General features: G+C 38.9%; 2 protein-coding genes across 6 annotated transcripts in view; one reads left to right on the top strand and one right to left on the bottom strand.

Annotated features, from left to right (window-relative positions):
• The window catches only part of PIGF (phosphatidylinositol glycan anchor biosynthesis class F), a 48,207-nt gene extending 39,354 nt beyond the window's left edge, over positions 1-8,853 (top strand). For 3 of the 4 annotated variants that reach the window (XM_017512724.2, XM_017512725.2, XM_017512726.2), the window contains one exon: positions 8,542-8,848. In XM_017512724.2, coding sequence (XP_017368213.1) covers positions 8,542-8,655 — 114 coding nt within the window. In that variant the 3' untranslated portion in view covers positions 8,656-8,848. Of the gene's footprint in view, positions 1-8,541 lie in introns of all 4 variants that reach the window. The other variant, XM_017512728.2, reaches the window with a different exon arrangement.
• RHOQ (ras homolog family member Q) overlaps positions 5,934-14,440 on the bottom strand; it is a 42,878-nt gene continuing 34,371 nt past the window's right edge. For both annotated transcript variants that reach the window (XM_017512722.2, XM_037732867.1), the window contains 3 exons: positions 13,473-13,637; positions 13,073-13,168; positions 5,934-9,193 (listed from right to left, as the gene is read on the bottom strand). In XM_017512722.2, the coding sequence (XP_017368211.1) occupies positions 9,038-9,193; positions 13,073-13,168; positions 13,473-13,637 (417 nt within the window). In that variant the 3' untranslated portion in view covers positions 5,934-9,037. The remainder of the gene's footprint in view (positions 9,194-13,072; positions 13,169-13,472; positions 13,638-14,440) is intronic.

The following is a 14,440-nucleotide window of genomic DNA, read 5'->3' as shown; positions in this document are numbered from 1 at the left end:
TCTGATTCTGTCATTTCATCACACTTGTTCTCCATCCAACCTTTTTCCCTTGTTGGTGAGGAGTTCCCTTATAGGAGGAGAGGTATTCTGGTTTCGGGTGTTTTCATCCTTTTTGTGCTGGTGTCTTCCCATCTTTATGGATTTATCCGCCTGTCGTCTTTGTAGTTGCTGGCTTTCAGATTGGGTCTCTGAGTGGACGTTCTGTGTGTTGATGATGAGCTTATTTCTGTTTCTTAGTTTTCCTTCTAACTGGCCCCTCTGCTGTAGGTCTGCTGAGGTCCACCCTAGGCCCTGTTTGCCTGGGGATCACCTGCAGCAGCTGCAGTACAGTAAGGGTTGCTACCAGTTTTCTTCTTCTGCTATCTTTGTCCCTGAAGGATACCAGCCAAGTGTCAGTCTGATCTCTCCTTTATGAGGTGGCTCTTTGGATATACAGGGGTCAGCAAGCTGCTTGAGGAGACAGTCTGTTCTTTATAGGAGCTCAAATGCTGAGCTGTGGGCTCCGTTGTTCATTCAGAGCTGCTGGGCAGTTACGTTTTGGTCTGCTGCAGCAGAACTCATAAACCGCTTTTTGTTCCCAGGTGCTCTGTCCCAGGGATTTAGGGCTTTATTTATGACTTTCCGTTGTGCTGCTATCTTCTTTTTTTTCCTTCAGAGCTGCCCTGCCCAGCAAGGAAGCAGCCTAGTCACTGTCTGCCTGTAGAGGCTTTGCTGAGCTGCTATGGGCTCCGCCCAGCTGCCGATTGGGCTTCCCTGCAGTCCTGTTTATATGGGTGTAGTTAGAACTACCTTGGCAATGGTGGCCCACCTCTATATTGGCGGACTGTCTCTGTAATGGCGGGTTGCCTCAGCAATGGCGGGCAGCCTCAGCAATGGCAGGTTGCCTTGGCAACGGCGGGCTGCCTCAGCATTGGCTGAGTACCTCCGTAGTATTGGAGTGCCTTGGTAATGGTGGATGCCCCTCCTTCACAGAGCTAGACCGTCCTGGGTTAAGCTGCACTTGCTGTGAAACTCTCAATCCAGAGAGTTTCTGATTGCTGTTCTTTTGTGGGGATGGGACCAGCCGAGCCTGATCGCCTGGCTCCCTGCCTCAGAGCCTTNTGTTCAGTTATATTCCTTTCTATTTTGTCCATTCTTGTTAGCATTTCGTCAAATCTTTTTTCAAGGTTCTTAGTTTCTTTACATTGGGTTAGAACATGTTCTTTAAGTTCACAGAAGTTTCTTACTACCCACCTTCTGAAGTCTGATTCTGTCATTTCATCGCACTCGTTCTCCATCCAACCTTGTTCCCTTGCTGGTGAGGAGTTGTGATCCCTTGTAGGAGGAGAGGTGTTCTGTTTTCAGGTGTTTTCATCCTTTTTACATTGGTTTCTTCCCATCTTTATGGATTTATCCATCTGTCGTCTTTGTAGTTGCTGGAGTTCAGATTTGGTCTCTGAGTGGACATTCTGTTTGTTGATGATGAGGTTATTTCTGTTTCTTAGTGTTCCTTCTAATAGTCTGTCCCCTCTGCTGTAGGTCAGCTGAGGTCCACTCCAGGCCCTGCTTGCCTGGGGATCACCTGCAGCAGCTGCAGAACAGTAAGGGTTGCTACCAGTTTTCTTCTTCTGCTATCTTTGTCCCAGAAGGATACCCGCCAAATGTCAGTCTGATCTCTCCTTTATGAGGTGTTTCTTTGGATATATAGAGGTCAGGGAGCTGCTTGAGGAGACAGTCTGTTCTTTATAGGAGCTCAAATGCTGAGCTGTGAGCTCCATTGTTCATTCAGAGCCGCTGGGCAGGTACGTTTAGGTCTGCTGCAGCAGAACTCATAAACCGCTTTTTGTTCCCAGGTGCTCTGCCTGAGGGATTTAGGGCTTTATTTATGAGTTTCCATTGTGCTGCTGCCTTCTTTTTTTTTTTTCCTTCAGAGCTGCCCTGCCCAGCAAGGAGGCAGCCTAGTCACTGTCTGCCTGTAGAGGCTTTGCTGCTGGGTGAACTTCCCTGCAGTCCTGTTTATATGTGTGTCCTTATAATTGTCTTGGCAATCAATGGTGGCCCACCTCTGTATTGGTGGACTCTCTCTGTAATGGCGGGTTGCCTCAGTAAAGGCAGGCTGCCTCAGAAATGGCGGGTTGCCTTGGCAACAGCGGGCTGCCTCAGCATTGGTTGACTATCTCCGTAGTCGTGAAGTGCCTCGGTAATGACGGAGGCCCCTCTCCCACAGAGCATGACCCTCACGGGTTCAGCTGCGCTTGCTGTGAATTCTCAATCCAGAGAGTTTCTGATTGCTGTTCTTTTGTGGGATTGGGACCAGCCGAGCCTGATCGCCTGGCTCCCTGCCTCAGTGCCTTTTTTTTTTTTTTTTAAGTTGGTGTTCGGTCGCCTGTTGAAGAGGCACCAGGATCTGTGTGTTTTCCCATGCGGGGACTCACTGCGCTGGCTTAAACAGTGGCACTGAGATTCCTGGTGCATTTTTTGCCCTAGAATCTACTGTCCTGGTTCCCTGTTCAGTCCCCTTTTTAAACAGATGAATGGGTGACTTCCCGTGGCTCGGATCGCCAGCCAAAAGGGCACCCGGACCAGCGTATTTTGTACGGAGAACCGCTGCACCGCTGACAAAGCAGCTGCACAGGCCGACACAGCAGCCCTGGCCGAAACAGCCGCGCTGGTGACCCGTGGGGATCCTCCGCCTGGGAATTTCCTAGTCTGTGGGCAATAAAAATGCAGCGTCCACTCAGCCTCTGCACTTTCACTGGGAGCTGCAATCCTGAGCTGTTCCTAAATGGCCATCTTGGATCGATCCCCTCAGTGCTACAATCTTTAAAAAGATTTGAACCAAATGATCAAACCTCTTCTAGGATACTTATTTCTTACAAAGGTAAAAAGCAAAATTGATACAAAGTATTTTAAATAACTGAATTTGGAGTTCTGAATTTTAGTCACCTGAGATTGTCTTTGATACAATTTAAAATTGTTTTAAAATATTTGTACTTACTCCAATCAGACACCAGATAAATGAAGCATTGTTGTATTTTAAAATCTTTGGGGTTTTTTGTTTGTTTTTTCAGTTTTACCAGGTTAAAAACTTAATACTTGTGAAATATGTGTATTCATTTCCTGAAGTCACAGATAATTATAAATTGAAACTGGAAATCATAGGATTATAACTACATGGATTACTCCAAAATGCTGAAGGGAGATTAAAACTAAGATTATGGATTTGATTGATTGAAGAGCTGCATGTCTTGATGTTAATTGGTATTTCCATTACCAGAGGGATTATACTGTGTTTTAGGCCAAAATAAAATATTCATTTATATGAATATGGTTTATATGGTTCAAGCATGAGAAAAATGTGTTAACACTTAACTGGCATGAAATAATTTTGGATTTAAAAGGTGTGTTCATTGTAGGGTAACGATGTTGATAATGCTCTGCTTATAGGACTTCCACATGAGAGAGAATAATGCTGGCAAAGTTAACTCATTTGCATGAGTTGTGACCAGGACCTTTTAGTGTCATTTTGACAAGAATTCCAGACCAGAAACGATACAACCCTCCAGAAATAACTCTTACTAAAATAGTATTCTTAGTCACAGGAGAGTGTATACATGGATCAGTGCAGTTTTTAACTACAGAAATGTATCCCAATCACTAGGTTCATTTGTGCATATATTCCTGTATCAGACAATAGCATTTACTTTGGGAATATCTGGAAAAACATACTATTCAAGGCCAATTTTGAGAATATAAATGATTATTTATAATCAGTAAGGTCAGCAGGCTTTGAAAGATGAACTCTTGACAGTCATGCAAATGCAAATATGTGATAAGCACAATCAACAAAACAAACATACTGAAAAGTAGCTCATGAGATTGAGAATGAGCTGCCTGGGTTTTATTTTCCTTTTCATCTGGAGAGAGAGACAGTAATCATAATGGCCGTGAGTTGTTCTAAATGTTTCTAGGTGTTCTGACTTGCATATAGGTCAGTTTCTCCCCATTATCTGTGACAGAGTAAATCTCCCCCAAAATTATAAGTAACTTTTTTTTATTTGGAACACATATTTAATTTTTATTTTTTTTTAGGAACACATATTTTTAAGAATTTATATTAAAATGTACCCAAAATTAAATAATCTAATCTTGGTTTGCACCTTTAACTGCTGGGTTAAGGTAGGGGCTCAATAGTTTTGAACAAATGGAGTAATTCATATGAGGCTTTAAAAATTAACACAAATGCCTACAAATGATTAGTTTAAAACCACTATGTGTCCTTATTTTGCTTCTTAAAATTTATGAAAAATGACAGCTAGCAGCAGGGAATCATTCCTCCTTCTGAGGTGAGGCTACAGATGGCTAACGTAATGCCAGTATGTTGTACAGCTCTTGAGTTTGCTCTTGTAACAGACATTCCATGTGAAGAACAGCATGTATTAAAGATGATTGCTTTGCAAGGGTAAGGGAATAGTTCCTACCACACAGTATAACATTACTCATGAACTATTTGTTCTAAACTGCCTGTTCTATTTACTACCTTTCTACTTATTACGGTTATTACAGTTCTACTTATTACTTGGTCTGTGACTAGAGAAATACTTAGTGTTAAGTTTAATTTTTTCAAGTTACAACATTTAATATACAGAATACCAGTATCATGTACTTTATAGCTTTTATGACCAATTCTAAGAGATTACTTTAGCCCTGCATTTTTAGTAGGTACTTCTGTCCCTGGTTTGTAGACTGGGAAACTGAGGCTCATATGTTAAAATGAGCTGGTCAAGGTCACTTAACATCTGATGTACCACTAGATTTTTTTTCTTATTGGTAATTGAGTTGTAATATATTTGATTATACAGCATAGGTTGTTTCTTCTGTTTACTGCCTAAAAATTTAAATTTATAAAAAACTTGATTGTCATTTTGGTGGCAAACATGTGAATGACTTCCTTTACATGAATGTGTTTGTTCTAAGTTTTCTATTTTCTTTAAACAAAATAAGATAATTATATAAAGCCATCCCAGATTACCGTAATTTGGAGAAATCTTTATAGTGATGAGCAGCTGAATTATCTGTTTAATATATACCATTTTTAAAAATTCTATTTGTGGCACGAAGAATTTTGAATAGAAACATTTCTGTATGACATAAGGAAATGGTTTTAAAGGAAAACCTTAGGGTCTAATTATGAAAATACATGATTAAGCTAGGATTGACAAGTGAATTCTGTTGCCATAGTGTAGTTTTAAAATTTTTATAAAAATCAGAAGAAATTTAGTAGGAAATTGCTTGAGGAATAGTTCTTAGTGGGCAGCCTCCCTCCTTTTGTTTACCTATTTTGATCTTAAAAAATCATGAAAACTGCCCTTAAAGAAATTCCGTTTTAAAAAATGACAGTGTTAAAATTAACAAATGCTTATTTCAGGAAAGCCAAGCAGATACTCTTTTAAGTACAAAGCCTGACCCATCATTAACAGTCCTCAAAGCCAGTCCAACATTTTAATTTGCTGATGGCATGGACTTCTTGATTTACATAACATGAATAGGCAAGTGTTCCAAGCCGTAACCCTTCATTAGACAAAATTTTTTAACCAATATTTCATTTTTGGCATTCTGTTGGAGGTGAGGTTTGACAGCTGTTTAAAGAATGTGTGTGGTGGTATGTATGTGTTTGAGAATAAAGAGCCATACTGAAATTACAGAATGATTAAAATACAATTTAGTAACCCAAATTGGAATCTAGCTGGGATTCATGAGGGATTACTATTCTCCCTATACTTTAAGAGTAAGCTTTTTTTTTTTTTTTAACAGAGTATAGGGACTCATACTTTGCCAATGATTAGTAGACTCTTAGCCTAAAGAAACAAAGGAAAGAGTATTATCCCAAATGTTTACATAGGGTAGTAAATGAAAACTACTAAGGTAAAAAGTTCAGCGTTTTCCGTAGATAGTAAACTATGCATAATATTTTATTTGTAACCCCATGTGTTAGGAAGGGACACTGTTAAAGTAACAATCATTTAAAAGCAACAACCAACAAACTGGTATTTAATTTGGTATTTTAAATAGTTAAAAAACAAATGGAAACAGTGTCTAAAGTAACTAAGATAATTCATAACAAAACCCATGAATCCAAACTCTACTTATCGTAAATAGAATTCACCATGAGCTAACCTAAAATGTACCTGTGGAGATAAAACAAGGGTGTAAGCAAAGAAATAAGATTTCAGGTAGCCCCTAAATTTATTTTTAAGAATTTTAGAACTGATTTTCTATATGCAAAAAGTGATTAACTACAAATTTCTTGTAAGTTAATTCATACATGGCCTTATTTGAGGCAATGTATTTGTATTCACTAGCAAAATTTATGTCAATAAAGTATTTTTGAAGCATTTTATTTCCCACATATTTCACTAGTTTGAAATAGTCATTTCAGTGATTAGTCTGAATTTCTATTGAAACAAGCTTTTAATGAAGACATGCTTCTGAAAATAAGGTAATTTTTCTATAGGCTGCTTATGAATAGAAAACAAATCTTTGGTTTTTAGTTAAAGTGGCAGGAAGGATTTTTGCAAAAAGAAATACTAAAGAACCAAAGCAATTAAAAAGCTCTTGATAAGCAATGGAGAACTCCAAACCCCATCAAGGTCAGTAGAGTACTTAAGGCACCTCAGGTTCAGATGAGACTGTCATCTTTGTTTAGAGTTCTGATAATCTAAATACATGATTTTTGCCATCTTGAGACTGAAACTGAAAAGGTAATGTCCAACAAATGATTATTGTGAACAAGAAAGAAGAGAATCCTAAGAGTTTTCATAAATGGAAGAGACGTTGGAATCTCTGTTCTACCTCCCACATTTATAATGAGGAAACGAACGCCCAGTCAAGAAACAGGTGACATCGGTTTGTGTTGACAAATTCCTAATCCATTTCTGTTAGAGCAGGACAAATTCTAGACTTTAACTTTGAATGGCTAGTAAACCAAGTGTGAAGGGTTTCAGAGAGATGAATTTGACCCCCTCCCCCCAAAAAATCCTCATAAATCCCCAAAGGCAAGTTGGAAATGTATAATAGTTTACTGTTGTAACTCCTTTATACCATGTGTTGGACAACTTAGCTAATATGTTAATTGATTTATACAATTCCTTTCAATTTTATCTAAAAATAGCAGACCAAAATTAAATAAGAAAGTTACATAAGATTCCATTTGAGCATACATAAGGCCATGATACTTAATGTGAACCACCATTTCTTGGAAGAAAGAAGACATCCAAATGTCCGATTCTGAGAGAAAGTTCCTGACCAGTCATCCAGTAGACTCTCTCAACTCTTCAATGGGAAGGTGATGCTTATATTTTTAAAAATCTCTACAAAGCTCACATACAACAAGACAGTACATCCTAGATTTGTGACTGATATGAGCATTTAAGGCTGTCATTTTCAAGTATAAAAGTTTAGTGTTCCATTACCCAATCTGTGCGGTAGACATAGCTGTAAGCTCAAGTCATGTGAATGAACAGAAGTCCACCAAAGACATTTAAAAAAATCATAATTTAGGCAACAGCAAGTTTAAATGTAGGAAAGGCTAGAAAAAAATGTATAGATGAGATTTTCTCTAAACTGCTAGGTTGTTCACAATGAAGCTTTGTCTAACACCATTATCTTATGCATGGCATTTTCAATAAGGCAGATCCACAGCAGACCAAACAAGGAAGCTGAATTAGGTAATAGAACTAGCAATTAAGATGGGTCACCTCTAACACAGTTCTATGGCCTGTTCCCCCAGAGAAAGATTAGAAATGGCTCCAGTGTACCAAATAAGCTTCACAGAAGAACATGGAAATTTTTCTCCAACTTTTTTTTTTTAAGCAGAGCTTTTCACTTAGGGACTAACACATGCACTGCTTGTAGATGAAATAAATCAACATTAATTACCTCACTTAAGCAGAGTGAGGCTGGAGAAAATGGGTCTCTGGAAGCTGGTATTGTGTTTAACTTACTATTCTAGGTGTGTATGTAAGTTGTCATTCTATAACTTCTGCTGTGGTTCCAACATTTATATCTCAAAGGTGGAAGCAGCTGCTCTGTTATAATTTTCATGTAACATGCTTGGATTCTAGGTCTTTCCTCCTTAACGCAACTTAAAGTTCCTTGTGGTTTGGTCAGCATACACACTTCTCATTTCATTTGATGTACACAGCCAATGTGGGAATTTAAAAAAAAAAATTACTAACTAGTTCAGAGAGCTAAATTGAATCCAGCATTATGGCAAAGTCTGACCCAAAATTTTAATTTGTAATTTTAGCATGTGTCTCATGCACTTTGGGGGAGCATCAAACTAAATCTACAATTGCCAGAAGCCTTGTTACAGTTTAATGCACATTAACTAATTGTGTACATTTTTAGTGTTCATGATAAATGCAATTATGACCTTATTACACTTTTGGCATTCTTTAAGAAAGCACATTAAGCTTTAATATAGAAATATTTAGGTTACACTTGTGCTCAAGTAATAATAAAACATTTGTTCTTTTTTGATCTCATACATTCTCTCCTCAGGTATGGCCCATCTCCTGTACGCTTGGAGCGACCTTTGGCTACGTGTCTGGCCTTGTTATTTCACCACTCTGGATATACTGGAATAGAAAGCAACTTACATACAAGAACAATTAACTGGAGCAAAGGGAGATATTTCTTTGTGCAGATTCCGTAAGGGCTGTGCAGAAATGTGTATGGTCAAAGCCAAGCAGTTCCATTTACAGCACTGTTTTTTATGTAGTTACAACATGATGTGATTGTAGCTTTTTAAACTATGAAACCCCTGAGAGATTGTACCTTCTAGTTGAAATAAAGTATTTATAATAGATTGTGGCTTCAGATGCTGTTTACTGCTTCTTAGACCTTTAAGGAACATTCTTAATAAACTTTATAGAATTCTAAGGACAGGTTTTGTTTTCTTTCAAGTTTTGAACTGCTTCATTAGCTATAAAAGGTCTGGGTAGCATTTCATATGCTTTCTGAGAGAAATAGTTTCCTTGGCCACTGAAGATGTTTCTCACGTAATTAAACAACAGTTTATACATCTTGATCCTATTCTTTTTTTTACAGTGTGTTTCTTTGGAGTTAAAATGGCTATGATAGCCTCATCAAAAACAGTCTTCAATCCCTTCTGGGTTAAAGCTGAACATTCCACATAGCAGCATGCTCCTATCTGGGAGGGAGAAAAGAAAACACAAATATATAAAATCATGTTTATATAATTGGCATGACATAAATACATCATTATAAAGAAAAGTATAAAATACAGCTATGCAAAAAGAATATATTCATCATCTATGTTCATGATCCCCAGAGGGGATTTTAAAATACTAGTATATGTCCTTCCAGACTTTCTATTAAAAATTATTTCATTCATCACTTATTTCCTGGGTATCTACTATATGCCAAGCACTGTTTAGGTCCTGGGGATATGTCAATGAACTGAACAAAAGAGCAGAGTCCCTGCTATGTGGCGCCCACATGTGCTGACATCTGGCTGAGAGGCCTGCCAGAGGGAAGACAGAGCAGATGGTGGCAAATGCTGTGGGGAAAAGCAGAGTGAGGGAGGTGGGGAGTGCTGAGGACTGGTAGTGGTGGTTGAGGGAAGCTTCTCAATGGGGAAGTTTGAGCAGTGAGGGATACCTAGGGGAAGAGCTCCAGGGAGGTAGGTCCTGATGCAGAAGCTTGCCTGGAGAAGTCAAGGAACAGTATCACACTGAGGAAGTGCTATTTGAGCAGAGACCTGAAAAGAGTGAAAGAATGAATGATGGCTATAGGGAATAACATTCCAAGCAGAGGGAGCAGCAAAAATACAGAGGTTCTCAAGTAGAACTTGGAACAGCAAGGAGACCAGCAGGCCTGGGGAACAATGAGTAAGGCAGAGGGAATAGGGACTTGTAGGCCACAGTGTGGACTCTGGCCTTTAGTCTGAGCTGGGGGCCCACTGGAGGATTCTGAGCAGAGCAGTGACATGATTGGGCCTACATTTTTAAGACTTACCCTGGCTGCTGTGTTGAGAACAGACGATCATGGGGCACAGACAGAAGCAGAAAGGTGAGTTGCAAGCTATTCCAGTAAAGCAGGCCAGAGATGGAGGCGGCCTGAATCAGGTGACAGAGGAAAAGGCAGAAAAAAGTGTCTGGATTCTGGATATGTTCTGAAGGTATGTTGTGCTGAAGAGCTAGACAGTGTGGTATGTGAGAAAGAGCAAGGTCAAGTATGATTTCAGGGCCTTTTTTTTTTGAGACAGAGTTTCACTCTTGTTGCCCAGGCCGGGGTGCAATGGCAAGATCTTAGCTCACTGCAACCTCTGCCTCCTGGGTTCAAGCGATTCTCCTGCCTCAGCCTCCCAAGTAGCTGGGATTACAGGCGTGCACCACCACGCCCGACTAATTTTGTATTTTTAGTAGAGATGGGGTTTCCATGTTGGTCAGGCTGGTCTCAAACTCCTGACCTAAATTATCCGCCGCCTTGGCCTCCCAAAGTTTTGGGATTACAGGTGTGAGTCACTGCATCCAGCTGAAGGCTTTTGACCTGACTAACTGGTCAAAAGGGAGGACAAGCTTGGAGGGTAACATTAGGAATCATATTTTAGACATGTTAATTTTGAGATACTCAGCCACCTAGATGGACTTGTTGAGTAAACAGCTGAATAACCAAATTGAGAATTTAGGAAAGAGGTCCAGGCTGGAGATGGAAATCTAGGAATCTACAGTTGCAGACTGTTCAAGCCGCACAACTGAGAGAAGATCATTTAGGCCTAGGGAGTGTGGCTGTAGAGGAAGCCACATCCATGAAGCTCAGTGCTCATCTGTGGGGCCCTCCAACCAGGGACCAAGGAGATGAAGAGATGGAGCAGAGGCCAATGAGAGGGGAGAAAAACCAAGAGAGGCCAAGTGAAGAAAGTTTCAAGAAGGGTGCAACTGTGCCAAATGCTGATGGGTCTAGAAACAGGATCATACTGTTGTGCAACTACTTTATTCCCTTTAACTACATAATAAATGTGAACAGATACTTTAGTGTGAAGTTTACTAGATGCGGGGAATTTTTGCCATTATAAACAAGTCAGCGTCTTTGTAGCTATCTCTTTACGCACATCCCTAATAATTTATTAAATATTTTAAATGGACAAAGTATAATTGTATATATTTATGAGGTACCAGGCAATGTTTTCTATATACATACACACACAAGTGAAATGATTAAATCAACCTGATTAACATATCTATCACCTCAAATATTTATCATTTTGTGTGATGAGAACATTTAATTTTTTTAGCAATTTTGAAATACGTAGTCCCCCATTATTTTTTTTCTTTTCTCTTTTATTATTTATTTTTTTTCTTGAGACAGGATCTCACTCTGTCATCCAGGCTGGAGTGCAATGACATTATCTTGGCTCACTGGAACTTCCACCTCCTGGGCTCAAGTGATCCTCTTGCCACCAGGACCATCTAATTTTTTTTTTTTTTGGTAGAGTAGAGATGGGGTTTCACCATGTTGCCCAGGCTGGTCTCAAATTCCTGAGCTCAAATGATCCTCCCACCTTGGCCTTCCAATGCTGGGATTACAGGTGTGAGCCACTGTACCCAGCACCACCATTATTATCTGTAGTTACCATGCTACGCAGTATATCTCAAAAAACATATTCATCCTGTCTAACTAAACACTGTACCCTTTGACCAACATCCTAATGATTTGCTTAGGATAAATTCTTACATATGGAACTGCTTGATCAAAACTGTCCATGATTTTAAGGATTTTGCATATTGTCAAGAATGTTTTGACTCAATGACCAATAGTACAACAGAGTGTCCTATTTACTATACCCTTGGAACAGGGGGTATTATAATTAATTTCTCATTTTTTGCCAATCTTACAGGTTCAAATTGAGCTTATATTTGACTACTAATAAGTATGAACATATTTCCTATCTTCAATGGCAATCTGCACTTTGGGGTGAATTTTTCATTGTTAGTCCATTTTTCTATTGGGATCTGTGTCTTCTGATTAATTAATATGCAAGGGGTTCCTGTATACTAAGGATGGTAACCCATTTTCCTGTCATCCATCTCAGGTTATATGACTTTTCATTTTATTTCTGCCATCTGATGTGGTATTAAGTTTTTATGCAGTTAAATCATTATTTTCATTTATGACTTTTATCTTTATGACATTTAGAAATTCCCTCTCTCCCCAAGATTACAAAATTGAATGCATGGCATTTCTGAAGTGATTTGTTAGTAAAGTCATTTATCTTTTGCTTTAGGAAAAACTGTCCTTCAGAAAGTTTTCTTGCTTTCTTTTGCTTCCTGATAGTACATTTTAAAAGACCATATATAGTTTCTGTTTCCACAAAAGTCATATTGCAACCACAACATTTAAAAAACAGAATCCAATAATGTTAAGACCAAATGGGGAAAAAAGTAAACCTAGCATTGGGGCAAGAAGGAAGATAAGCTACCACTGTCATATGTTTTTTTAGAATTTTAGTACTTTCTATCCTTTTTTCATAAAAAGATTGGAGAAATTTCAATACATTTCTTTTCAAACCTAGTCATCATTTTTTTGGTTTTAACCACAAATTTAAACTGCCATCCTATGTGGCTCCACTACCTAACTCAGTGAGTCAAGACAGCTGATTTGGCACACTGCACATGGTTAAGTAATGAAGAAGGGCTGAAAGTAGTGACACGTATTTCTGATGCTTTCCTCTATATGTGACTTTTTAGGAAAATACCATTGGCAATGTAGCACAGGTATAAGAGCCTATGCCCTGGAGTCAGGCTTTGGACTGAAACCCAACTCTGCCATTTACTACCTGCAGGGTCTTGGGCTAATTATCTGACATCTCCAAGCCTCTACTCTCTCTTGTGTATAACAGGGGAAACAGACCTACCTCACTGAGTTCATGCAAGGATTAAATGAGATAATGCATGTAAAGCACTCAGCACAGTGCCTGGCATACAGTAAATGCACAATAAATGTTAGCTTCTACTGTTATCTTAGCTTCTTTTACGTTCATGCTTAAATTCTCTAAGTGTTCCATTACCTCTTTTGCTAGTTTCTGTCCTTGTTCCACACATATAGGTTTTTCTTTCATATCATTCAGTCTTGCTAAAGTTTTGGGGTCATCTCGGAGATCAATCTAATTAAGAAAGGTCAATAATGTCCCAAAATATTACAAATCTTTAAAGAAAAAGCATGTAATCCCACTTAATCCCCACATACTAAAAAAAGATTAAACAAAAGAACTCAATTTTTAAAAACCAGGAATATAATTGCTTTCTTTTGGTACAATTTTTTTCCAAAAATATGAGAGAACTCATTAACTAGCAGCTGAGATTAAACACTTATATCATTTGCTCAACCTTGGGACCATTTGTCTGAGAGCAACCCTTAATATAGGCAAAGAGCTTATTGTAAAATGCAGAAAATCAAATCAGACATACCTGAGTTCCTATTAATAAAAAGGGTACATTTGGTGCGTATTCCTTAAGTTCCGGTACCCACTCCTCTTTCACATTTTGAAATGAGGCTGGATTTACCACCGAGAAGCATATAAGGAAGACGTCGGTCATTGGGTAAGATAAAGGCCTCAGACGGTCATAGTCTTCCTAAAGAACGAAGAAAAGCCTCATTATGTGTTTACATTTCTATAGTTTACTAATAATATGTACATCAGATTACGTGGTCAAAGAGGCAAATTCAGGAGTACTCCACTAGTGGAATGTATGGCACTCTACATAAAATCAGATAACTCTGTTTTTTTTCTTCTTCCTTGTCAAGTTCTGAACACCCGAGAGGTAAAAAAAAAATATGACAATATCGTTAACAATGACAACATCGTTAACAATGACAATGAGAACCTCAGAAAAATACATTGTGATCACTAACGCTGTCACTAAAAACATTTTTTTTCTTTTTTTAAATTGCATTTTAGGTTTTGGGGTACATGTGAAGAACATGCAAGATTGTTGCATAGGTACACACGTGGCAGCATGATTTGCTGCCTTCCTCCCCTTCACCTATATCTGGCATTTCTCCCCATGCTCTCTCTCCCCAACTCCCCAACCCCGCTGTCCCTCCCCTATTTCCCCCCAACAGACCCCAGTGTGTAATGCTCCCCTCCCTGTGTCCATGTGTTCTCACTGTTCAACACCCGCCTATGAGTGAGAACATGTGGTGTTTTTCTGTTCTTGTGTCAGTTTGCTGAGAATGATGGTTTCCAGGTTCATCTAAGTCCCTACAAAGACACGAACTCATTGTTTTTGATGGCTGCATAATATTCCATGGTGTATATGTGCCACATTTTCCCTGTCCAGTCTATCATCGATGGGCATTTGGGTTGGTTCCAGGTCTTTACTATTGTAAACAGTTCTGCAGTGAACATTCGTGTGCATGTGTCCTTATAGTAGAA

This window comes from Cebus imitator, unplaced genomic scaffold (assembly GCF_001604975.1).
Source record: "Cebus imitator isolate Cc_AM_T3 unplaced genomic scaffold, Cebus_imitator-1.0 Scaffold476, whole genome shotgun sequence".
Lineage (NCBI taxonomy): Eukaryota > Metazoa > Chordata > Mammalia > Primates > Cebidae > Cebus > Cebus imitator.
The sequence above is the reverse complement of the archived record's forward strand: the minus strand, read 5'-3'. Positions and strand labels throughout refer to the sequence as shown.